This window comes from Pelodiscus sinensis, chromosome 9 (genome assembly GCF_052426305.1).
Source record: "Pelodiscus sinensis isolate ZL-2025 chromosome 9, ASM5242630v1, whole genome shotgun sequence".
In the NCBI taxonomy this organism is placed as follows: Eukaryota; Metazoa; Chordata; order Testudines; family Trionychidae; genus Pelodiscus; species Pelodiscus sinensis.
Genome location: NC_143060.1, coordinates 41,432,316 through 41,459,520, shown reverse-complemented (window position 1 = coordinate 41,459,520; position 27,205 = coordinate 41,432,316). Strand labels below are relative to the sequence as shown.

The following is a 27,205-nucleotide window of genomic DNA, read 5'->3' as shown; positions in this document are numbered from 1 at the left end:
CCCCCGCTGGGCTCTGAAGTTTAAACGTAGTAGGAGCTTGACGTGAAGGCAGCCCGGCTCCTACTACATTTAAACTGCAGAGCCGCAGTGGGGTTAGCTCCTGGGGGCAACACAAGCTGGGACTGAGCAATTCCGGCTCATGACAGCTCTGGGATTGCTGCAGCTTTTGCTTTTAAATGTAGTAAGAGCCGCCTGACTCTTACTGCATTTAAAAGGCAGAGCCACAGCGGGTGACCCAGCATGAGCCAGGACCACTTCAGTCCCAGCTCGCACCGGGTCCCCAACTGCTGTGCCTCTGCTTTTTAAATGTAGTAAAAGCTGCCTGGATCCCCCTATTTCAGCTCTGCCTTTTAAATGTAGTAAGACCAGGAAGCTCTTACTACATTTAAATAGCAGAGGCGCAGCAGTCAGGGACCCAGCATGAGCCAGGACTGAAGCAGTCCCAGCTCATGCTGGGTCCCTCGCTGCGCCTCTGCTTTCACTGCCCTCCCCTTCAGAGATGGTGCTAGGGGGATCCAAAGCCAGCTCCCTCTAGCACTGGCTCCTGCTCCCCGAAGCGAGTAGTTGAGTTGTGACTTGACTACTCAGTAAACATAGGCTTATTGGGTAGTCGACTAATTACTTACATCCCTACTTACGTCTCCCTTCGTGGGTCAGTCTCTGTGTTGGCATGGGGGAGGTTTGGGGAGAACCTGAGCTCACCCACTACTCCGGGTTCTGGACCAGAGACCCTAAGGCAGCAGCAACAGATAGGGGTTGTTTTGCTTCCAATCTGGCAGGTTTTTCCCTGGGCCACTTCCTCAAACAATTCACTTTGTTCTGATTCATAAAGTGTTTTTCTTCTGAGTTGCATTGGTCATCTGGTCTCAGAAGTGTCTGGCTATTATAACAGAGTATTAAAGAAGTGAAAAACAATGAGTAACTGCATTTACAACCAAGCAAAATTTAAAAAAAAAGAAAAGAAAAGAAAATTGGGCAACAATAGATGATGTGAGGAGGCAAATATTGTATGTGTTTTCTTAGTAGTTCGTTTCATATGTTACATCATAACTGATAGATAAAATGTGGACAGTTGAGAGAGTGTAGATTATATTGATTTGTAGTAAAACAAAGTTTGCTTTTGCAGTTTGGAAAATGATAGCATAGGCAGAGTGGCAAATCAAATTACTGGGCTTAGTGTATTTATCCTCTTTAGTAAAAGGTCACAAGTTTAAATGTCATCACCAAGTAATAAGATGTTTCAACACCTAGATTTGCTTGGTGGTGTTGATTTTTTTTATTAACTTCCAAGTAATAATAGGCAGTAGCAGACATTTTAACAGATATTATAAGAAATGGGGATGTCCACATGAAAGTGTTATAATTACTTTTAATGATTAATATTCGTTCTGGGTCAGTTGACTCTTTTTTTTTTCATTTTTACTAGTTGTCTTAACAAAAAACTTAGTGTGGAAAAAAATAGGACTACCTTTTCTAATGGTGACCCCTCCAAGTTAAAGCTAATAGAGCCTTCTTGGTAGAGCCCAGGAGGAACTTTGCATTTCCTTCGTTCGTATTGTGATATACCTATCCTTGCATAAAGGAATTCACTCTCTAAAATGATCAGCTGTCTTTCCCAAGAATTAAATTCACTTCTGTAATAGTATTAACAGAAGACTGCCACTACTACCAGTATCCCTTTATCGCTAACCATCTTTATTCTGATCTGTTTTTCACCATTCTTTGGTTTTGCCTCTTTCCAATGTGGGTGGCTTCTCCCAGCCTTTATTGTGATTGGATTTATACCACGGAAATTCCTGATAAAGACTTAAAGCACCCGTGCAAGTTGCAAAAGAGGTGTCTGCTCTTTTTAATCTTAAAAAAAATGTTCTGGAGCAACTAAATTAGTCCTTAACTAGTCTACAGTTACTGTAATAAGCAACATTACTGCCAGAAGACTGACAGATACCTGTTCCACTATTAGAGACAGAGAAGGTGAAATAATGTAAAAGATATTGTTGGTCTCAGGACATTTAGGAGACAACAAAGTTGCAACATTATTGTTCCACTTGTGTCATTGTGAAGTACAGTTTGGTAACTACTGGTTTATTTAAGCTCTGAATGTCAAGTAAGACAAAAAATCAGCCATATCATAAACTGCCTTTAACATTTAAATTTAGCAGTAATAATCACCATAGAAAGATGCTACTAAGGTAGCTAGTAAACAGTAGACTTAATTTTGTTATATTATTGGTGTAACAGAATAAAGAATCAGATCCAGTGTTTTTTAGAGGCAACATACAAACCCAAGCACATATGAGTCAAGTACAGCCAGTCCCCAAGTTACGAATGCGATCCACACTTATGAACAGCACGGTCACATTTAAATGAATGGGGTCCGACTTACGAACAGATTGAGTTACAACCAAGTGTTTGGAACGTAACTCGTTCGTAAATCAGGGATTATCTGTATGTATCAAATGCCGCAGATTTTAAAATTTGATGTTAGGTTAATCTGTATTTATGTATTCATAGAATGAAACTTGTAAGCTAACAGAATTGCAGCTGTATTTTAAATACAGGTATCAGTAAAATAAAATTTGCAACTGCCACCTTGTAAAAGGGTAGGAAAATCTTCATTGGTTTTCTAACTCATCTCTACTCTCATAGCAAGCTTTTAGCGCATTATGAAAATGACATAACAGTTGACTTTGCCAGTCTTTTGTCTAATGAATTCAGCGTTATGAAAAATAAAGAAAGTGATTCTGAAAAGGTTTATAAATTAAACAGCTTTAATAAATTAATGAATAAGTTAATGAATAATTAACTTCATCAAGATAATTATAAAATGGAAATATGAAAACTTAAAGCATATGTCTTGTTTCAGAATTGTCTAAAGTATAATAGAACAACGATGGCCAAAATGGTGATTTTTTTTTTTTTTTTTTTTTGCTTAGCAATGCCAAAAGCATCTTTGATTATTTAGGTTCAAATAAAGGCTAGAGCTGTGATAAACTGAGATTTTGATTTAAAATAAATAAGTTACTTTGTTATTGTTGCCTTCAGTTTGGTACTAATGCCTGGATTTGGGTCACAAACCCACATATTAAGTGTCTGATTTAAAAAGCTTTATGTAAATTTAATTATATATACCCCCTGATTAATAAGCTTTCATTTGGCAATAGGACAGAGGGTTGTCTGAAGAGGTCAGTAAAAGTATTAAATTAATAATATCTTGGCCTGCTAGGCTGCCAACACCAGCCACTTTTTCTGCTTTCCTCCACTCATGCCCTGATTTAGTTGGGCTGAAGATGCTCCTCTCATTTCCTCCACTCCAAAGGGAACAACAACCTAATATGTATTCTAGGGAAGTTAAATTGCAGGTTATTGACTAATCAAATAGTCGATACATTTTGCTTTGGCTATTCAATTAGTCAATAGGGTGTCTCCACCTTTGAAGTGTAGCAACAGCCTTAAGGCTGCGTGCAGCACTGCCACTTTGAAATTCTCCCTGGGCTGCATGCGGAGCTGCCACTTTGAAAAGCTGTGGAGCCCAGCCTTTGAAACGCTAGGATTGGACTTCCACAGCGCTTCAAAGCGGCAGCGCCACAAGGAGCCTGGGATCAGCTGAGGACTCCCCAGCTGATCTTGGGCTCCCTGCAATGCTGCAGCTTTGAAATGCCACCGTGGGAGCCTGTGGCCCGGCTCCCGCATTTGTTTCAAAGTGGCACCATCGTGTGTAGCCCAGGGTGTGGCCCCAGGCTCCACGCAGCGCTGCTGCTTTGAAGTATCTCCTTCTTCTTTCCCCCTGCTTCTTTCTGATAGAGGCAACAAAGGCAGGGGGAGCCACTAGTTGACAAGCTTGTCGGCTATCCAAGAAGTATTGGCTTATCTGATAATTGACTAGTCCTTCACATCCCTAATGTATTTAGTAGCTTCCTTTGGGGATGAGCCATTTCCATGGAATAGGAAGGGGGCTTTGCATGTGTGTCACAGATTGTGCTAAACTAACATTTATTTCTACAAATATAAATACAATATAGTCACAAACTACCCTGTTACTCAGAGCATTAGTACTCACTCAGTGGATCTACACAGTGTGACATGACTCTGGGTTCTGCAGCAGTCCAGTGTGGCACATTGCAAATTTTAGTGGAAAATGCAGAGATGTTTTAAAAGGGAGTTATAAAAATGGGTATCACAATAAATACAGTTAATATTTTTAATCTTTCTCTGACCTAAATCTTTGTATTTGGCAGCACAAAACGTAATTGTAGAAATTGTTAGAACAGAGCTCATGGTTTTAATATTTGAGTTCAGTATTGGCACCTGAGGAAACATGGAAAGTGCTTTGAGATTCTGCTTGGGATTCTGCTTTTGTTAAACCATGAAGCAGTGAAATAGGTAACAGTTTTCATATTTTAAATATTGTTAGTGTTTAGAGTGAACAAGGATAGAGGTAAATGGAACAGCTCATGATTTACTGAAGAGTTACAGGCAGTCCCTGGGTTACATGGATCCGACTTACATCGGATCCCTACTTACAAACGGGGTAAGGCAACCCCGCATTAGCTGCTTCCCCCTAGCAGACCAGGGAGACGCGAAGCTAGCGCCCCCCTCCCCCCCAGCAGACCAGGGAGATGCTGAGCAGCTTTTCTCAGCAGACACCTCAGCTTGAGAATAAAGGACTGAGGGAAGTGAGGTGTGGGAGAATAAAACTGAGCTCTAGAGAAATGTTTGGCTAGAGTTTCCCCTACAATATGTACCAGTTCCAACTTACATACAAATTCAACTTAAGAACAAACCTACAGTCCCTATCTTGTACGTAACCCAGGGACTGCCTGTACTTACTGATTTGGGCTGTAAATAGATGAAGAAAACATTGTTCTCATCTGGACAGTTAACTTCTCCAAACAAGAGAGCTAGAGATATTATATAGATCCAGATATACATAAATAGATACAGATTTATTTTCAGTTATTTGTTCTACTTTTTATTGAAGCAATGTCAGAGTTCCTCTTTGACCAAAAGAGTGTGTTTATGCTACAGCTCCATATCCTATATTGGCTGGTTTTATTTTTAAAATTCCCACCACAGCAGCAGCTGTGTAATCTCAGATCATTCTTTAAATACATGGGATACTGACTTTCCTCACTCTGTGTAGGAACACTTTTTCAGCTGTCTGATCCTGCTGTATTTACTGATTATCTGACCTCCCACTGGGAGCTTTTCTCTGATGCAGATAATCAAGTGTCTTTTTTTGTTTATTGCTGAAGTTGTCACTTTTTTTCCCCTCTAACAGGAGCTGTATGCAGGAGCTCATAGTGAGATTTGTGTGTTATGCTCCCACTTTTATTAGTTGTGTTATACTTTAAATCTTTTTCAGAGGGATAAGACAGAATGCCACATTTATTGATAATGTAACATTATTCTAGCATATGCATATAGTGCAACACACCCACCCACCCACTTTGTTGATGTTATAGTCACTGGCTAGGTGGTTTGATGCAGGGCTTCTGCCAGTCCGGACAGGTGCTCTAAGCTTGACAAGACGAGACCGGAAGATTCATGCAAAACACCCATCTTTTACAGCACTTTTCTTCCATTCAGTTCTATGCATTGTGCACCGTCAGTTCCTAATCAGTTTGTGTAACATCTGTTTATCTAGAAGTTGTTTTTTATGTCAGCATGTTGTGTTATCTGTTTTAGTTAGGGATGCTTGTCTTTAACTCCAAGGCCATCTGTCTGTCCTGCACCAGTCTCCCTTTTATCCAGGGCCCATTAGATAGTGTCTGCTGCTCCCGAGTCTTTAACTCCCCCTTTGGGTCATCTGGGCACTGAGGTAACCTTTAAGTTTTTATCTCTCTCTCTCTTCAAATACTCATATTCCTTGCACCCATTCACTCCTTCACATCTCCCCCTTTCCCACATAATTGCTTCACATAGGCAGAGAGATATAATTGCATATCTAATTCTAATACCAATTCTTGTTAGTACAAAACTTTAGTTATTTATTATATCTCTTTTACACCACCATCTATATTCTAGTTATTCTTTGGAGCAACAGTGTGATCATACTAAATTGCAGGAATTCTTCTGATCTCTTTCTGCCTTGACATCAGATAACAGACACAGTCTACCTGATGCAACTCCACCAATGGCCTAAAAGACAGTTCCTTCCTGCTAACCAGAGAAGGGTGGGCAAGAGAGTTAGTTGTTTAACATTTACTCTCATGCTATCCATTAAGCACATTACACAAAATACTATACAACTCTGTGGTCTACATCTAGAAATATATCACCTCAGGTAAATAGTTCACACCTGCTGGCAAATATGCAAATATTTGGTATGTGTGGTAATATTGTTTGAAATTATTTTAAATTGTACTGATATAGTCCATCTTTATCACTGATTTTATAGATATGTTATATTCATATTTTAAGCCTATACAAAGGAATGTGTTAGATGAGGAATAAAAGGTTTCCAGTTCACTTCTTCATATGCTTTTGTGATGGTCACTCATCTCTGGGACTTAGGTAATGATTTTCGTGTTGAAAATAAAAAAGGTGTTTAGTTTCTGTGAGGAAAATGAAGTAGGTAGAAGAAAATGCATTGCTTCGGTTTGCCACTGCTTTTCTTAGCAGTAAAGTGTCAAAAAAATCAACTTGAGAGTAGTTTTGTGGAGACTATTTACTGGGCTCTGTGCCACAGTGTACATTATTGGTAAGAGGACTGAACTTTCAAATGATCTGTCTGATCATTTTTATTAGACTATGTAAGTTTGCTTTCAAATATTAATGGGCAGCACTAAAAACAGTTACAAGCCTTGGTCCCTGTACGCAGACACCTGGGGAATGGAAAGGGACTGGAAGGGAGCTCTCTACACCTGTCAGGCAGAAGGCTTGAGACACGGAACCCCTGGAGGGAGCAGGCTGGCTAGGGAAGGCTATGAAGAAAGGGATATAAGCATTTTGAAGTCCAAAAGACAAGGGCTATGACAAGACCCTGATAGGTGGTGAAACTGGTAGTTTTTTTTGGTTTGTTTAGCATTTTATTAATAAAGACATAAGAAGAGAACAGAGACTGAGTTATTTGAAGCATGATTTTCTTCCCTAGCTAGCAGATTAGTCCTTCCATTTACAACCACATTTTATAATAGACTTCCAGATTATATAAACAAAAAGGTAAATTAATTTTCTGCTGCACAGCTTCTCTCTGCATTCATCACTAATGGGTAATCTTTCTGACCTGTGCTTTTTAGAAGCAATACAGCGTTGTTGCTGGAGGTGCCACCAACTAAGTTCCACCATCAACTCATGCCAGCAAAATTTTGTCTCTGGCAACAGAACAAGTTGGCTGTTCAGTTTTATTTCGTAACTTTAATTTGTATTCATTATTATGCAGTAGCAACTTCATGTTAGCATCTAACCCTTCCTACTCTCTCTTGAGCTGAAGGATCACTGGAGCATTGATGCTCTAGCTCTTTGGTTCCTCCAGTGCAATAGCACCACTTAGCAAGCTCCCTGTACCCCCATCACAGTAGCAAAGAAGTCCTGCACTCATTGAGCCAAGTCTAATAAGTGCTAATAAGATGGTTTTTCAGGAGCCTCACAGGATGAACTGTGCCCTGCTACTACTAGACACTGATCTTCGTTCTGCCAGCATATGGTGCTTTGAGTTAAACTGTCATGCCCTCTCCTGTCTCCCTCCTACTTACCATCCCCAAACCACAACTCTGCTGTGGGAAGGCTCATTGAGGAAGATGAGGATTTCCAAGGAGAGGAGAAGCCTTTGAGCCATCTCGGGAATAAATCTTGCAAACTCTAGAGGTTCCAGATCCAAAATAAAAAGCAAATATAGTCTTTGTAAGGCATGATTTCACTTTGTTAATGAGCAAGTGGAATAAATATCGGGATTTAAACCCATTCTTCTGTGCCTTCACACCAGGCAAAGTAGTAACTGGGATTTTTCTGTTCTCTGTAAAGTTCCTTCAGTGTGCTTGGTATCAGTCCCATCTTCACCCTGTAAGATATGTGGGCATGCGGAGAAGCTGTTACTCCTGTGAAGCCTTACCTCAGCTGAAACATAATAGGTATTGTGCCTTCCTAGCTTTAGTCCATGAATGTTGGCTCTCCCAAGGAAAAGTGCTCAGATTTCAGATAGTAGGGGAATAAATATTGTGCTTGTTTTTTGTTTGCTACCTGCGGACCATTACTTGACAGGGAGAGGAGATCAGAATATGAAGAGAAGCTAGAGGTCTTTCTCTGCCCCTCCCCATCTTCATGAGCTGGCTCCACATTAGATTGTAAGGAGCACCTTAAGAAGTCTGTACCTACTGTACAAGCACATTCCATGTGCAGCTACACTATGGGATTACAGAAACGTAAGTGAGAAATGCTTTCTCATGTTCAAACTAGCTCCTGATTTACTGAGTGATTGGTACTATGTTTCTTCTGAAATACTCCTATATTTTCTATATATTCACACACTAGTGAAAAGACATCACACCCTCAGAAAGAGGACTTTCCATAGGTAATAAGAGCAAGGAAGACATTTAGAAATTTTTAAACCTAAACTATAGCCATTCAAATCAAAATCTTTCCTATACTTAGTAAAGAACATCCATCCGTTTGGTGATTAGCAAGTATTTATTTGTCTAGGTGTAGATTTCTTGTTTTCAATGTGAAAGATTACAGCTTCGCATTCTGGTCAAATCCTTGTAGTAGCATGTTGGCTATTTTTTTTATATGTCAAGAGGTATGGCTCCAAACTCATTGGCTGCAAAGAATAATTTTACCACCACTGTAAAGATTTGCAAAAATCTAAAACTTAATTGCATTCCTGACAGTAGTCATCCTTACCAGCTATCTCTAGCAGGTAGGATTACTAGCACTGTTTATTGATATGTATTGATATCATTCCTTGAGCAGGACTTCACAGAATATTCCTCAAGAAAGTCCTAATGAGATCATGGAACCACTTGTTGTATGCAATACGAAGTTAAGCACCATTCCCAGTACATAGCTGAATGTCTCTTGTGAGGTAAATACAGACAATATACTAAAAGCCAATCCAGGTTCACTCTGAGTCTTTACATGCTCATTGTGGAAACAAGCTTCACAATATGGGATGTGTATGTGAAAGACTAGGTGAGCCTGGGGTTATGATTCCTCACTTAGAAAAAAGGAATCATCTAACACTTTCTCCACCTCTCACCCTCTACTGTACAAATTTACAAAATCTCAGGCTGTGCATCTTTTTACTTAATTTTGAGAGATCTATCAGTTGCATGTTTGAAAAAAAAAGTAAATATCCATGCAAGATTGACTACTATGGTCCATTGAGTCCAGTGTTCTGTATGACCATAACCAGACTAGCAGCTGCTTTGGAAGAAGGTGCATCAAACTCTGTAGTGAATTTGATGGAACAGCTTTCCCATATGGGAAGTTTTCTCTGCCTTCCTCTGGCTTAAAAATTAGCTTGTTGCCCTAAATCCTGAATCCATTCCAAAATCAGCGAATAACTAAAGGTCAGTGTGACGGGGTGAGGCAACCCCGCACTAAGGGTACCCACCCCCCAGCGAGGCAGGGAGAAGCGGCGTGGCTTTTCTCGCCGCCGCCAGGGACGCGGTCGGCGGGGCAGCGGGGACATGCCGCTCGGCAGGCAGCTTGACTGGCACGGCCCCGAGCACAACGGGAGAAGTGCCCCCCGTGCTGGGAGAGACGGTGGCAACGGGGGAGGAATGCCACCCCGCCAGCCTCGGAGCGGGCGGCCCTGTAAACGCCCCCAGGCAAGGCCTATTCCCCACTGATGCCAGCGGCAAGGAGGACGCCGGGGGTGAGTGGAGACAGCTGGGGAGGAGAGGGTGGAGCCGCGGGCGAACGCCGGTGCAGGCGTTCTGGAAGGGAGAGGGCGGCACCCTCCCCAGGTATAAAACCCGCAGAGCCAGAAGGGGAAGGGGAGGCGAGGAGGAGGACGCCGGATGAAGGGACTGAGAGGCATGAGGAAGCAGCGGGACAAGCCGACTGGTGAGCGGATGAGCGAGGGTGTGAGGAAGCAGCCCAGGGCGGGTGCATACTGGAGCCCGCGGGCTGATGTGTTGAGGCTCTGTGCCCCATCAGCCAGGTTGGGGGAGTGAGGTTAGTCTCCCCCGCCTTAGGGCCCTGGGCTGGGGTCTGGAGAGAGGGTGGGCCCGGACCCCCCTCACCTCCTCGCTCGAGGGGTCGTCTGGGCGACCGAAGGGAGGGTTGACCGGGCACCGTTTAATGAAGACTGGGAGTGACTGAGACAGCGAACGGGGCGGCGGGACTGCCCGGGGCGGGGTGAGCCCCTGTACCCCATAACAGTCAGACCTTGACTGAGGTAATGGAAGACAAAAAGAATCTAATGTCTTTAAATCTAGAGAAATGAAGTCTCCTTCAAGACCACCATTGGTCTAAAAGACAATTGTTTTGGACTTGTTAAGCAGTCAAAGAATCTCCTTTCTATGTGCAACAAAGAACCAGACCTCTCACAGCAAGGACCTCTTCTCCGTCCATACATAGACCAATCACTGTTAGCAGCCAGATGTTGAAGGAAAAGTGTAACACATCAGTTCTTCATTAATTTTATTGGTACATTTTGGAATCAAGACAGAACTCAGCTAGAAAATATTTTTGGTCTTGTCAAATGCAATTTCTGATATGACGACAAACAATCATTACTTTGGGGCAGGGATGTTCTATGTTATATTTTTACAGTGCCCACAGCTGGAAGCAGCCTATAGATGTTTCTGTAATACAGCTTTTAATCGTCATGAAATTTTGCACATGAGCTACACTAGAGTTCCCCCAGGATTGTAGGACTCATCAGAGAAAAGTAGGTAACAGCCCTACCAGCATTCTTTATGCAGGTATATTGGACTCTCCAAATGATGTCAAGATTAAATAATATCAGATTAGAAAAGCTTGTGTGTGGCCTTTCTAGTTGCCATCACAAGAACCCACGCTCCTTTTATCATGAAGAAAAAATTATTCTTACAGCTCCCAGGAATCTTTCTGCCCATGGTAGGTGGTTCTTAAAACATTTCCTGGGAAATAGTTCTCCTATGATTTTGTTCTAATCCTCAGCATTTCTTTGGCATAACTAGGCATTCCTAAACCTCTAAAAATTGTGACATGAAAGTGTCTAGGCCCTACCTGAAGAAGAAAGTCAAAGGTTTCTATTCCTCTGCCAGAAGCATCCTCTGGTAGGAGGATGCTACTGTGTTTCCAAATAGTTCTTTAAATTACAGCGCTTTTGCCTTGTATTGGGAGGCCCAGGTTTTTGCTTATTCTACTATAATAATTAGTACTTTACTTACTAACCCATCACTTAACCCTCCACATTTTTGTGTATCACTACTTTCCATTTGTTATGAATGAGGAGATTACCTATGCAGCAATATAAAACATTTCTTACCCAATCATTTTCTTTGATAATAGCTTCCATCTTCATTCAACTAGCATGAACGTCTGGTAAATGACTAAAACACAATTTGTACCAAAATGAATGTTTAGAGAGAGACTAAAAATGTAATTGCCTCTTGTTAATATAATTTCAAGTTGTTGTTGAATGCTAATACTCAGATCCTGGTGTTGCTGTAGTGTTGCAAAATCTCATCTGGTAGCCTGAATTGAAGCATGGGCCTCGTTGTTCAATCTGCAAATTCCACATGAGAGAAGTGTTATCTATTTGTTATGAATAAGGAGAAAATTCCTAACAGAAATGTGATACTAAAAATTCTCATTGTCATCTCCTCTGCATTATTATTACTAAAATGGAACACAGTAGTGTCTATAATAGGGATGTGAATGACTAGTCGCTTCCCTCACCCTTGCTGCCTCTATCAGAAAGATGCAGCGGCGGGTGGGAGAGAAAAAGGTGTGCTTCAAAACGGCACCACTGCATTTGGCGCTGCTGCTTTGAAATGCTGCGTACAACCCAGCTGTTGGGAGTCCTCAGCTGGCCCAGGCTACATACAGCATTTCAAAGTGGCAGCGCCGTGTGGAGGCTGGGGTCCGCTGGGTACTCCCCTGCTGACTCCAGGGTCCATGAGGCCCTGCCGCCTTGAAATGCCACATGGAGCCTCAGGTCAGCTGAAGACTCGGAGTCCCCAACTGACCTCGGCTCCGTGCAGCACTGCTGCTTTGAAACACCTCGGGGAGCATAGGACCAGCCGGGGACTGCTCGATTCCCCTGTTGGCCCCACAGCACTTTCACTTTTGAAGTGTAGCAATAGGCCTGGGGAAGACAAAAGTGCCCTTATTGACTAATTGAATAGTCAATGCGAATTGCATCGACTATTTGATTAGCCAAATAATCAAAATTTTAAATCCCTAGTCTAAAAGCTACAGATTGTGGTAGGCATTTATGCATACACACAACAAAAACAGTTTTTGTACTAAACAACTTCCAGTTTAATCTATATACAGTTTGCAAGATCATTGTGTATGTTAGGGATGTTAGAAATTGTAATTGAATAGTCGTGTAACTACATGAAATCTTAGCAGACACGACTATTCAATAATCCCCTGAGGCGGGGACAGAAGCCAGGGCACTCCTGGCCCCAACCCCAGGGAGCACCCTGCTACTCCGACTGCTGCCTCTGAATTAGAAGCAGCAGTGTGGGGTGGCAGGCGGGAGCTGGTCTGCGAGGGGAGCCAATTTAAAAACCAGAAGTCTGAGCTCCCTGCGGAAAGAGGCTAGTCCACAGTAGCAGCCCCTACGATGCTGGGGGAGAAGGGTGTCTGAGCCTCTGTCCACAGAGAGATCAGACCCTCTGTGGACAGGGGCTGCTGCCACAGAGCAGCCTCTGTCCGCGGCAGACCCAAGCTTGCCATGGACAGAGGCTGCTCCATGGGAGGCCATCTGCGGGTAGCTGAGGCTTTTCGGTTACATCCCTAGTGTAGTATGTGTGTGGTTTTAACATGTTGTTCCAAAATGACTGGGTTCTGCAGTACATTGTTTGTCTTTCTGATTCAGATAAGCTTCTTTTAAACAAAAACCTGAAGTATTTTGGAGGAAAAGAGACAGATGTAATATATATATTTGACGCACATAACCATACAGGGATTCATATCTGAGCCATTACTTTTTTATTTATTACCAAAGAAGAGATGTACCCATTAATTATAGGATGTATTTATGAGTATATATGAAAGACAGAATGTTTTCAGTTGATGGTTTGATGTGTCTCACTAGTTTTGGCTGCATGTAAATTTGTTGTTGATACTAATTGGTTTTGGTTTAATTTAAACAGGAAGCAAGCAACATTGTGGATCCAAGGAGATGTCTTCCGATCCAAACAGAAAAAACAATCAGTTGATGACGGAACTGTGAATAAAATTCTTTCTAGTTTGGATGACCTTTCAATCAGTGTGAGTTTTAGTAAAGCATAAAACTTAGAACAAAGTGGGGAGGTTAGCATTCACTGGTAGAATCATGCACCAAAAGGATGGGACTCATAAGTTTTAATAATGAACTATATCCAATTTTAAAGCTTTTTTTCCATAGTATAATGACTGTTAAAATCACATATGAATTGAAGAAGAAAATGGATCTTTTAAAAATACACATATTAAATGAGGATAATAAAAAGAATGTTCTTGGTGTTCAATAATGATAAAGGAAAAATAATTTATAATGAATTTATAGATTCAGAGGAAAAATATTTGGACCACGTGAATATTTATGATAAATAATACAAAGAAACTTAAAGCTTATTTGTTATCTATTTCAAAAAGTAAATTCAAGATTAAAATCTTGATAAGATAGAATGAGAATAGCAGCATTGGTAAATACGTTGGCTAAAGAATATGGTAACTATCTGCTATTTAGTATTTTGAGGAGAGGACAGTAGGTAAACAACAACAAAAACAAAAAACCCAAAAGCTGGCCACTACTCACTGAACTAGAAGTTGGCATGCCTTGTGTGACTCTTTGACAAGTTCATTGATTCAGTCAACTTAGTTTTCCAGCCAGTTCTATTGAAACCTAGATTTTGTTCTGGTTTCAATATAATTCTGAATTATTCTATCACCTACACTTTCCCAGTAGTGCTTTTTTATACAAGGTAGCACTTAATTGCTCTCCCAATCACTTAAGTAGCCACAGTACTCATCTCCAGCTGGCTGATTTTCAAATACTTAGCAAGGAGTGTAAATGAATCCATGTACTTTTTGTGATTCTGATCACAGAGCAAAGGTGTGGAGAGGTTTTCTCATTGGTCCACTGTCTTTAGTGTAGCAAAATAGGCATTAAACATCTCAGCCTTGATGTAATCAGTTATTAGCTCTTCTTCCAGCTAAGCAGAGGACCTGCACTTTCCCTCACATTTCTCTTGATCCTAGTTTATTTGTTTGTAGAGCCTCTTTTCCTTGCCTTTTATGTTCCTTACTATGTTTAAAGTATTTTGTCTTAGCTGTTCCTATTTTGCGTCTACATGTTGTGCTATTCTTTTGTGCTCCTTAGCAATTTGCCATTTTCCACTTTTTGCAGAATTCCTTTTTTGATGTTTCAGGTCATTACATTATTCCTGAGCTTTACTATTCTTCCTGTTTTCCTTTGTATCAGAATAATTAGGCATTCACAAGATATTGTTTACAAGTTTTCAGAAAAAATCTTTGCCCATGCCTAAAATACCCAAGAGGTCTCAAATTTACATGTGGGGGGCAGGGGTTTCCCCAGGAGCCTGTATACGTGGGAAACTAACTTAAAAGTGGTCTCCCTGCACATACCTGCTCCCAACTGCCTTCTCCCACCCCAGGCATGGGGGAAAAGGGGTAGACAGCTCTCTGGGAGCTTCTGTGTGCAGGGAGTCTGTGTGTAATCATGAAGGTTGATCACATACAATGTTACACTTTCACATCCCTAGAGCAAACTTTCTGGGCTCTTGGAACCAGACATACTTTTTCTTCTTGTTTCATTTTATAGTGTGCAATTTTTCATATTTTTTTCCTAATCGAATTGTAATTTAAGGCATTTTAATTTTTGCTTTCTTTATTCTTCCTGTTGTGCTATTTACTAAAGGGCTTTTTGGATCATACTTTTAATGTTGTGGGAAATATACCTAACTTTTGCTACACAGAGGATCTTGAGTCAGAAATACATTAACTTGTACTACTTTTTAATTAAATTCAAAGATCAATGGAAGATGATCTGTAGCTTATTAGATTCCTCAGTACAGGCAGTCCCCGGGTTACATGGATCCGACTTACATCAGATCCCTACTTACAAACGGGGTGAGGCAACCCCGCACTAGCTGCTTCCCCCCAGCAGACCAGGGAGACGCGAAGCTAGCCCTCCCTCCCCAGAAGACCAGGGAGACGCAGAGCGGCTTTTCTCAGCAGACACCTCAGCTTGAGAATAAAGGACTGAGGGAAGTGAGGTGTGGGAGAATAAAACTGAGCTCTGGAGAAATGTTTGGCTAGAGTTTCCCCTACAATATGTACCAGTTCCGACTTACATACAAATTCAACTTAAGAACAAACCTACAGTCCCAATCTTGGACGTAACCCGGGGACAGCCTGTATCGATCATATCCTGCTCCCATTGAAGTTAATGGCAAATTCCTTTAATTCGTTAGGGTAGGATCAAATCCTGTATATGCTATTAAAATATCCACTACAAAATATTTCCTGTTTAGTTTCCAGTATTTTATGTCACTGATCTGTGACTCAGTACATAATTAAGGCTGTATCCTGTGGATATATGCCTCCATAGTGCTTCATTGAAGTCAGTGGGATAATGCACAGGCATAGCAGCATGCCATGATTCAATGAATCATAGAATTGTAGGACTGGAAGCTCCATTCTGCACTAGGGGATAAGTTTGAATTAAGATACTCAGCTTCAGCTATGTTAATTGTGTAGCTTGAGTCGAAGTATCTTAACTTGAATGTTGATGTTAAGATACTTCGGGAAGTTCACACAGCGGGAAGTAGAGGGGAGCACACTCTTCCTTCAACTTCTCTTAGTCCTCGTAGAAGCAGAACTACCAGCATGGACAGGAACACTTTCACAGTTCAAATTAGCGTGTCTTCACTAGACCCGCTAACTCAAATCCCAGAAGATTGACTGCGGCAGCTTTGATCTTCTCTGTAGTGTAGACATGGCCGAAGGGACCTCGGGAAGTCATCTAGTCCAGTCCCCTGCACTCTTGGTAGGACTAAGTATCTAGTGTCTAGATCATTTCTGACAAGAGTTTGTCTAACCTGCTCTTAAAAATGTCTAATGGAGATTCCACAGCCTCTCTAAGCAATTTATTCCAGAGGTTAACCATCCTGACAGGACTTAAACTTCCCATGCTGCAATTTAAGCCCATTGGTTCTTGTCCCGTCCCCAGGAGAATAATTTTTCTCCCTCCTCGTTGTAATAATTTTTTTTGTACTTGAAAACTGTCATGTCCCCTCTCTCTTCTCTGTTCCAGACTAAACAAGCCCATTTTATCTTCCCATATATTTTTAGACTTTTGGTCATTTTTATTCTTCTTCTCCTCTGGACTTTCTCCATTTTTGTCCACATCGTTCCTGAAATGTGGCAATCCAAGGAGTGCTCACAGTACTCCAGTTGAGGTTCAATAAGCACAGAGTAGAGAGGAATTACTTCTCTTGTCTTGCTTACAACATTTCTGCAAATATATCCCAGAATGATGTATCCTTTTTTCTTTTTTCAGCAACAGTAGTATTCTGTTGAGTAATAGCTTGTGATTCATTATAAACCCTAGATCCCTTTCTTCAATACTCCTTCCTAGTCAGTCATTTCTCATTTTGTATGTGTATAACTGATTGTTCCTTCCTAAGCGGAGTACTTTATATTTGTCCTTATTGAATTTCATCCTTTAGACCATTTCTCCAGTTTATCCAGATAATTTTGAATTTTATCCTGTCCTCCAAAACACTTGCAACCCCTCCAAGTTTGGTCCACAAACTTGGTAAGTAGAGCCCTGCATGTATACAAAATTTGTATCCACATCTGCATTTGCAAAAATGATCCATGGATATCCACATCAATGGATACAAGTGTACTCCCCATGCCATTATCTAAATCATTTATGAAGATACTAAAAGACTTACCTGGTGTTCCCCGGGTCCTTCAGGGTAGGGCTCTTGCTGTGGCGGGGGAAGTATAGGATTCAGGGTAGGGCCTTGGAGATGTGAGGGGCCAGTGCAGGAGGCTGAAGGGTGCAAGATTGAGCATTGGGGGGGTGAGGAGGAGCTTAAGTTATGGGTTCCATCCAGCACAGGTCTTTTCTCTCCCACCAGCCCCGCTCTCCCCCCTCCCTCCCCCCGGCCACCAGCAGCCTTTTTTCTCCCTCCAGACTTTCCTGAGATTGCCCTTTTTCTCTTCCTCTGGTGCTGCAGCCAAGGTCTGGGTTGGGGGGAGGGCTGGGGGTAGGGAAGCTACTTACACAGTGTGCTGACAGGCAAGATGGCAGAGCCCCAGCCCTTCTGGCTACAGTCCCTTTCCTGGCACTTCTGGTTTTCCTCGGACAACCAAACCCTGATGTTTTAAATTAAGCAAAAAGGAAAGTGCATACCAAATTTGGTGGTCCTAGCTCTTACTGGGAGCTAGGAGAGTTCTTGAACAAATGGTCTTGCAGACACACCACAGATGTACGCACAGACCTCTAAAATATATGTATATATATAGAGAGATTGAACAGAGTTGAGCATATAACTGAACCCTGTAGCATCCCACTCAATAAGCTCTTCCGGCTTGACATAAATCACTGGTATGTACTCTGTGAGGATGGTTTTCCGACCAGTTATGCACACATCATCTAGGTAGTATTGCCCTAGTTTGTTTGTAATTGCGCTATCTGACTTAAAATGTTGTCTCTGCAAAGCAGAAGTAATCTTTGTGGCACTGAAGTAAGATGATTGTTCTGAAGATTTTGTATTTTTATAAGAATGCACCTTCCCTTTCTTTTAGAATGACAACGAAGGCAGTGCAGAATTGGAATCTAAGAATGGCATGACACAGGGAGACAAACTTCGTGCCTTAAAAAGTCAGAGACAGCCTCGATCTGCTACAACTGGTGCTCTGAGGTAACCCTCTTCCAATTTGTTATATTATTAAATACTTTGTGTATTAATTCTTTATGACAAGCATATGTTCCTCTGTGTGTTTGTTTCCTATTATAAGTAATGATATGTAGACCTTATCATTTTTAGATTACTTTACAAACATTAGTACTGCCAACTTTACAGTGAGTTAGTTAGGTGCTCCACTGAGGAATCTGAAACTGAGAGGGTGAATTACTTGCCTAAGACTGCAGAAGTCATTAGGTTTTGAGCTGGTGTTAAGGGCCCTATATGCTATAGTAATACAAACAATAAATATTTAATAGTTGAGTTCAAGTTTCTAGCTCTTTGTCTTGTGCTTAGTCCGCCATACTAACTTCACTTTCTTCCCACTATAAACGTTAAATTTATACAGATTTGTTATTAACTATAAAGTTCACTGCTTTCTGCCAGAATTGTTTGCGCAATCTTAAGCTTTTGTTTTCAAAGCTTCTTCAGATTTACTTGTTTATCAAGTTTGTTCACACCGCCCTTCAAAAGCTCAAGAGGCAGCATATGCTAATATCAAACAAAACCACCCTTTTAGATTGGTTAATGTTAGCAGCTGATATCCTTGCTGTTTGGTTGGACTGTATTTGTGGGAGGCAGATACTGCTTCCTGGTGTAAAAGCTTTCATAACTGTAACAGTTTACTGATACAATTTAACATGAGCCTTCAGAATTTTAATTAAGCCAAGTAAAAGACCAGTGTCTATGTTTCAAGAAGGAGAAATTCATTTTAGATAAAGAGGAGTAGTCTAATGGAAGTTCTCTGTGCAGACACATAGGAGAATGGATTTCAATTTCCTGTTCCCTGTTATGAACTGGGATGTAGTACCCTTTCATTACTGGAAAGATAATATTTTATATTTCTCAAAAGTGAACCCTTGGGAGTTGTGGCAGGCACCAAACTAGATGCCACATATTGTCCTTCAGCAGGTGGATAGGGTTGCTTCCTCATATGTGAACACTTAAAGAAGATAAAAATGGTAGGAGTTCTAAAAGCTAAGAGATGCAAAACTGGGGAAACTTTAAAGAGTGGAGCTGGAATTATTCTCTCTACCAGTACAGCAATAAAGAGATTTTTACTATGCCTGAGCCTCTATTAGTTATACCAGAAGTCTTCTCAGAAAGAATTGATATAATACAGACAATTTTATATTTTGTTCTTTTACATTCCTTTCCATTTCTTTCTCTTTCTTTTTGCTGCTACCAAAATAACCATGTACTATCAGGCTCAAATAAAAATTTTGAAAATTTCATCTAAAAAATCTAAAGTGTCATTTGTTGTTATATTGTAAATTAACACTTAACTCAACATATAAAAGTTGACATTCCTATTAAAATAATTGGCAGTATATTTTTCCATAACTAAATGATAGCTTTTAAGGGTAACAGTTAAACCAAGTGCTATTTAAAATGTAAACAGTTGAAGCCAAAATGCTTTGCTGTGGCTTAGTAATGGCACATAACAAAAAATGTTTAGTATTCTCTTCTGCTCAAAAATGTTCTTATTTTTAGATATAACTGTAAAAACATTGTCTGTGAAAAAAGTTTAATGCCAAAGTCGTTATTTAAACTTATTGTGCAACTTCTAGTAGAAGTCTTTTAAAGCTGAAGACATCATGAGTAGTACTCCTAACATCCAGAAGGAAATGCAAACATTATCTTTCATGTAACTTTTCCATAGTAAACTCACCCAGATTTACACACACATGATCTTTTAACATTTGCAGGCTTCCATTACAGGTGAAAAAGGAATAGAGGTTTTATTTCTGTTCTTTAAGTTTATATACTATGAGGAGGAGGAGAGTATAAGTACCTAGATAGTCAGCTTTTTATCACAGAATTTTCTTATTAATATATGAAGCTGGTACTGTAGGACAGGAGATGGCAGCTGATTGTAGATTTGATTGATCTAGTTGAAAAACAATGTTTCAAGAGTACAATTTTAAAATTATATATTTTTATGATGCATCTCACAATTTATATGAAACATTTCTTAGTTTATGTATGCAGCACATAAATAATAACATTGCCCAGATCATAGTCTTTGTTCATATCTTTATTAGAAAAATTGAAATTATGCTTTCATAATGTTTTGTGTGATGACTGCTTTAATTACTGTAGGCTGGAAGATATGAAATTGCACACCAGATCAACATCACAACCTTTCAGGTATTTATTTAGTTAAACTTGTGAGAAAAATTTTAGTTCATTTAAATTTCATTTGTTTAAATATTTACTATACTATTTAAGATTTTAGTGCTTTGTCTTGTCATGAGTTTGGTGTGTAGCAATTTGTCAGACTTCTGCTTATGATACTGAAAACTGTTTTAAGTGGCCATTTAAGGGACAGGCAAAAATTGGTTAATTAGCAGAGCTAATCTTCTAGTAATTGTGCAATACAGACAGACCCCGGGTTACGTACAAGATAGAGACTATAGGTTTGTTCTTAAGTTGAATTTGTACGTAAGTCGGAAATGGCTCCAGATTCAGCCGCTGCTGAAACCGATAGCCGGCTGACTACAGGAAGCCCTAGGCAGAGTTGCTCTGCCCCCGGCTTCCTGGAATCAGCCGCTGATCAGTTTCAACAGCGGCTTAATCTGGACTCCTGGAACAGAACAGCTGGGGCACTGCCGGGTAGGTCCCCGCCGGACCAACGCGGCAGCACCCCAGCTGCTCTACCCCAGGTATCCCGCAACAAAAGCCTGGTCTGCTGGGGGGGGGGGGGGCACACTAGCTGCGCCCCCTCCCCCTCCAGCAGACCAGGGAGACCCGAGCAAAGCCGTGGAGGAGCAGAGGTCCCGCCGCCTCTGTGGCTTTGCTCCTGTCTCCCTGCTGTGCTGGGGGGGAGTTTCCCCCCAGCACAGCAGGGAGACCCGAGCAAAGCCGCAGAGGCAGGGGACCCCGCCGCCTGTGCGGCTTTGCTCAGGGGCAAAGGAGCAAAGCTGCCTGTGCGGCTTTGCTCGGGTCTGCTTGCTGTGCTGGGGAGTCCCCCCCAGCACACCAGGGAGACCCGGAGCAGCTTTTCTCGCCCTGGAGGACGCGGTGGTGGGACCGCTGCGCTCTGGGCGGTCCCGCCGCCCGCGAGCTCCGGGACAAGAAAAGCCCCGTTCGTAAGTGCGGATCCGACGTAAGTCGGATCCGCGTAAGTCGGGGACTGCCTGTAAAATACTCTAATGTTATAAGGTTCCTTTCCTGAATAAAGTCTGCATGTCGTATAAAATGTATAGTGGCTTTATGAAACTGATAGATGTGTTTTAGAGACTAGAAGGCAGCTATTTCACTTGTGACTTGGACCAGATCAGTAGTCTCTGTAAGCTGTGCACTTGTGCAGCAGCTCAGGAGAGTTCCAGTGCTACCCAGCTGATTGGCAGACACCCACAGCTAGGTTAGTGTTTCTCCTAGTGATGCAAATTCACACATGCATTGCTGCACATAAAATTTACTCCATGCATAGATGGAAGAAATCTGCACATTAGTGGAAAAGATTAGAAGCAACATTGGATCATAGTTAAACATTTCTGCAAACCTTGTGCCCACATTAAAGATAATACAATTTAGTATGAAAAGAGGTGTTAGTATGGAACCATATTAGAAATAGTACTACAGATAAATAGATAAATTTAAATCATTATATCAAGTACTTTGTTATTTCCATTGTGCCTGTCATCAGATATCTAAGGGTATGTCTACACTACAGTGCTAATTCGAACTAACTTAGTTCGAATTGGTTAATTCGAACTAAGCTAATTTGAATTAGCGCATCCAGACTTAAAAACTAGTTCGAATTAGCGTTTTGCTAATTCGAACTAGCATGTCCACATTGAGTGAACCCTGAACCGAAGTTAAGGATGGCCGGAAGCAGTGCCGGCGGGCCATCAGAGTAGGACTTAGAGCGTGGAGCTGCTATCTCAGGCTAGGCGAGGGCTGTGCTTAAAGGAACCCGACTCCCACCCCGGACAGACAGTTCTCAGGGGTTCCCCGCTTGCAAAGCAGTCCTGGCTTGGAGTGCCCTGAGTGCCCACACTCAGCACATCACAGCACTTGGCCATCAGCCCGGCTGCACTTGCCGCAGGATGCCATCCGGGGGAGGGGGTCAGTCGAGGGGCTGCAGGAGAACTTCGTCCCCAAGGAGCCTGCAGAGCCACCCCAGTCTTCCCCATTGGGGGCTTGTACCCCATTCCTCCCTCACCCCCTTCCACTTACCCCTCCTTAGCCCCCCTTCCTGATGTACAAAATAAAGGACACGTGTGTTCAAAAATAGAAACTCTCTTTATTGAACAAAACTCGGGGAGACTGGGAAAAGGAGGTGGGAGAGGGAAAGAGAGAGGCTGGGAGAGGGGAGGGCAACTAAAATGATCAGGGGTTTGGAACAGGTCCCATATGAAGAGAGGCTAAAGAGACTGGGACTTCTCAGCTTAGAAAAGAGGAGACTGAGGGGGGATAGGATAGAGGTCTATAAAAGCATGAGTGGTGTGGAGAGGGTGCATAAAGAAAATTTCTTCATTAGTTCCCATAATAGAAGGACTAGAGGACACCAAATGAAATGAATGGGTAGCAGGCTTCAAACTAATAACAGACAGTTCTTCTTCTCAAAGCAAATAGTCAACTTGTGGAACTCCTTGCTGCAGGAGACTGTGAAGGCTAGAACTAGAACAGAGTTTAAAGAGAAGTGAGATAAAGTCATGGAGGTTGGGTCCATGGAGTGGTATTAGCCAGGGGGTAGAAATGGTGTCCCTGCCCCAAGTTTGTGGAAGGCTGGAGATGGATGGCATGAGACAAATGGCTTGGTCATTGTTTCGGTCCGTCCCCTCCAGGGTCCCTAGTGTTGGCCACTGTCGACAGACAGGTTACTGGGCTAGATGGACCTTTGGTCTGACCCAGTACAGCCATTATAAGCTCAGGGCTCAGGGTCGGGGGTCTCACTAGACCAGGCGGGCGCCCGCCTCTTGCGGACCCGGGCAGGCTCCCGGGAGCTGCCAGCCTGGTCCCGGGAAGAGGCAGAGGGCTGGGTGGCAGCGGGTGGCTGGCTCGAGCCGTGCCAGGTGCAGGGTCTGCTGGCTGGGTGCTGGCAGGCTTGCACCTGGCACTGGCACTGTAGCCAGCCCGTGCCCCTTTAAGGGCTCCGGGGCCGGGAGGGGGGCAGAAGAGTTTCCCTGGTGGTGCCCAGAGTGGCCACCAGGGAAAGCTGGGGAGGGCTAGCCTCCCACTAGTTCGAATTAAGTGGCTACACAGCCCTTAATTCGAGCTAGTTAATTCGAACTAGGTGTTAGTCCTCATGGAATGAGGTTTACCTAGTTCGAATTAAGCGCACCGCTAGTTCGAATTAAGTTCGAACTAGCGGTTTGCATGTGCAGCGCCTATCAAAGTTAATTCGAACTAACGTATGTTAGTTCGAATTAACTTTGTAGTGTAGACATACCGTAAGTTACATAAATAGTACTATCTAGGGGAAAGTATTTAGTAAATAAAATAATATATTGGCTACAATTAGCACCACTGTGATTTTAAGATGTATAATATTTGAGGGCGTTGATCTCCACTACTCCTCCTTTGATTTTGTCTACCTCAGAGATTCCCTGTCATGGACTTAGAGAAGCTCCCACCCAAAGTCATTATTATCGTGCTATTTCAATTGGAACTTTTAAGAATACAAAGCACTTTCTTTCCTCAACAACCGAACATACTGACTTATCAACTATGAGAATGAGAAGCTATTGCATTGCCACTAGGCTTTAGGACTTGCCCAAAAGTACTACTGCACCATATTTTTGGTATTACTAAAACATATATTACTTAAAGCCCAGTCCTAGAAAAGAAAGGTGCTGCGTACTTTTGGACATGATTTCAAGAGTGGTGCTCAGCACTAAAAACAAGAATGAAAAGCAGAATTTAGGGGGGGAAATGAACTTTATAAGCTTCAGATATTCAATTTTAAATTGGCAATTGCTGTTTCAAAATTTTAGCATGATGAAGAAGGTTTTAACCAAACCTTACAAGCTGTGATCATTTAATATATATAATTATCTTCATTCTGGTTTTTTTAATGTGTCTAGATATTATTACCAAAAATGCATCAATAGAAGCAAAGCAGAGCCAAGTTTTTTTTTTAAATTGGGATTTTTCAAAACTGATGTGAATGGGAACTGCTGAGCTCCTAATTAAGTTCCTATATAGATTTAGAAACCACCTCTGAAAAATCTTGGCTCAGGTGTTTAAAGTAATTTTATTTCTGATGTTCACATTTGAGTAATATAATTTTGCTCCCTATTAAAGCTTTGCACTTTTTCAGGTTGAATAGTTCAAGTAGTATACAAGGGTCCATGTCTCCTTTGAAGTCCTCCAAGGTGTCAGTAGCTGTTTCACCCTCTGCAAAGAGAATAAGCAAAAGCCCTACATCCTTAGGATCTAATTTAAAAAGGTACATTCTTTTATCTGTATGAGGCTTTCTGGGTGATGTAAGGGAGGGTTATGTCACTTTCTGTAAAGTCACATGACAAAGTATGAAGTAGGCCATTGTGCTTGCTTTATACATTTGTCATTCATGTTTGAGATTGAATATAAATTAGTGGGAACACTCCCAAAACATATAAAATTCTGTTCATCTCAAGAAAACAGTTATGTGAGAAACCACATGTCCCTGTTATCAACTTTCTATTTGTTGCCATTAGGTAATAACTTAAATATTTCTGCTATTCTGAATAATGTTGAATGTTAAATGAAACTTGCAATGGTTGATGGATTTTGACATAACTTCTGGTCATAATGAATATTCATTAAGATAAAATGAGGTGTTGTATTAGCTCAAGTAAATGCTTTAGTGAACTTAAGGCACCTTATTTTTACTCTGTGAATATTCATTAAATAGCTTTTTGGCTACTTTGGCTTGTCTTATATTACTACTTTTGAGATGCAATTTTTATAGAACTTGGATTTGCATTATTTCAAAGAGAAAATAAAGCTGTGTGCTGCTACCGTTTATGTGTGTCAGAATGGTCCTTGTCATTTTCCCCCAATGTCTTTAAATGTGGTGTGTGAGTGTGAAATCTTCACATGTATATACATTGCATGTATTTTTTCCCACATGTTTTCCACTCAGCGTTTCCGTAAACTCCAGGCTAGCCAATTCTCTAGGGAACCTGTATGCCGCCTCAGATGACACAGAGAGCAAAATGACGTCAGCATCCTCTAGGACAGGTTTTTCTGTAAACCAAATCTCCAGTCATTTGAATGGCAGCTTGCAGCTGCCTGTCAGAAATTACCATGAGCTGAACAACAACCTATACAACAGAAGCAGCAATAATGGCACCAACCTCAACAGTCATGCCAGTTCTCTCCGCACCGGGACAGATGATGACTACAGCATCTACCATCCCTCCTTTACTGGGTTAACTGCTACTCCAGCACGATACCTGAGTCGTTCAATTCCTGTAAGTTCACAGCCACAACAGCCCTCTCAGGGATCTGACAGAAACTTATCTACCTTGCTTCCTCAGCCAAAACTATCACAAAAATCTCTTAATTTCAAAGCAACTTTTTAATCCCTTACCTTTTAAAATTTCCTGAATGTATATAGCACCTTTGTCTATTTCTAATGTTCTTTGAGCTGCTTCCTCTTTGCCTCTCCAGAATTTGACTCAGAGAAAGGTGTCATGAAAGTGGACAGTTTATAAAAGTACCTATCATGATTACAGCTCCTGATCTGGGGTTTTTTTCCATTTCAAATCGTTTGTTATATATCGGAATTCTAAAAGTTATATGTAATATAGGATTAGAGAAACTGCTTTGTATATATCACACTGAATTGAAAATAAGTATGAGTAAAATCAATTTTTTAAATAGTCGCCGTTGAAATATCTTCATTTCCAAACTCTGAGTTCAATAGTTAAAGGTAGTATGCCAGCCCTAAGAGTCCACCTTCTATTTTTCATGGTTTTATAACACTGTTTTACTTTTGAGGGAGGAAAGACTTGAGAATGAGTAGAAAGATATAAATGCTTTTTCTTTCTTGCTGTAAAATACCCGTAGAGAGGTCCACTGATATAGTAGTGAACTCACTGTACATTAACAACAAGGAGTACTGTAGCACCTTACAGACCAACAGATTTGTTTCTTTCATGCATTATTTGTTAATAAACACTGGGTGTGTTTAAACCCTCAGAATAAAGATCATTTTAGATATTAAAAGATCACAGTTTGTTAGTCATAGCCAACAAATTTTTCCTCAGAATATTAAGTCACTTATTTCACTATTTGAGCATGCAATGAATGTTTTCTCTTCTTTTATAATCTTTATGCTTATAAGTGCCCATTGAAACCTTCTTGTGACCATTTTCCTTTTGTGCACATTGCCTCAAAAACTCTCCTTCATGGCCTTCGAAATGTATCATGTTGTACCTGGGTTTAACTCTGAAAGGCATTTGGAAACTGCAGCTGATGCAGAATGCAATGATTTAGTATGGTCCAATTGGCCTTTGAACAATTTTTCCAGTGTACCAAAGAACCCAATTCCTGTTTGTTTCCAGCTGTGTTTTAAGATATTGATATTGTTCTTAGCTTTGTGTGATTTGTGTTCTACACATCTTCCCATGCACAACTGTAATTGTTGAGATCAGCTCTCAAACCCATGTCAACATCTACTAGATTTGTAATCTTGGCATTAGAACACTAGCATTTTCAGTGGAGACCTTGCAATAGTCTTCCTTTTCAATCGGAGAGACCAAGGTACAGTGTAAACACTTTTCCCTGAGATATTTTGGACAGGACCATTTTTTATATTTTTAACAGCTTAATTATGGACTACAGCCCATTTATTTTTTATTAATCAATACTTTTTGTTAATACAAAGCCAAACAACTGTGGTAGATACAGTCTTCCATTTGAAAAAAATTGAAAGCAGTGATTGCTAGTTTTCAGTCATTCATGGAGGAATTACTCAACATGTACAAGTGTCTTTTCCATTTGAAGTCCCACAAAGTCAATTTTGTCCCCATTGTTGTTAAAGGAGTATGTATTTAGCCATTTAGATAGCTGAGCATGTAACATAGTGTCATTGATCTGTAAAGTATTACTGTCACTGCAGAGGTCTTCAGTTCTCTCTCTTTTCTGTTTGGCTCCAGATTGTGGAGTAGAGATAA

At 41.2% G+C, this 27,205-nt stretch overlaps 1 protein-coding gene across 2 annotated transcripts in view; it reads left to right on the top strand.

The window, feature by feature from the left end:
• The window catches only part of CDC14A (cell division cycle 14A), a 128,964-nt gene that overhangs the window by 89,451 nt on the left and 12,308 nt on the right, over positions 1-27,205 (top strand). The window contains exons 11-15 of one of the 2 annotated variants that reach the window (XM_014571899.4): positions 13,260-13,377; positions 17,932-18,047; positions 20,193-20,240; positions 24,361-24,489; positions 25,168-25,498. In XM_014571899.4, coding sequence (XP_014427385.3) covers positions 13,260-13,377; positions 17,932-18,047; positions 20,193-20,240; positions 24,361-24,489; positions 25,168-25,498 — 742 coding nt within the window. The remainder of the gene's footprint in view (positions 1-13,259; positions 13,378-17,931; positions 18,048-20,192; positions 20,241-24,360; positions 24,490-25,167; positions 25,499-27,205) is intronic. The other variant, XM_014571900.4, reaches the window with a different exon arrangement.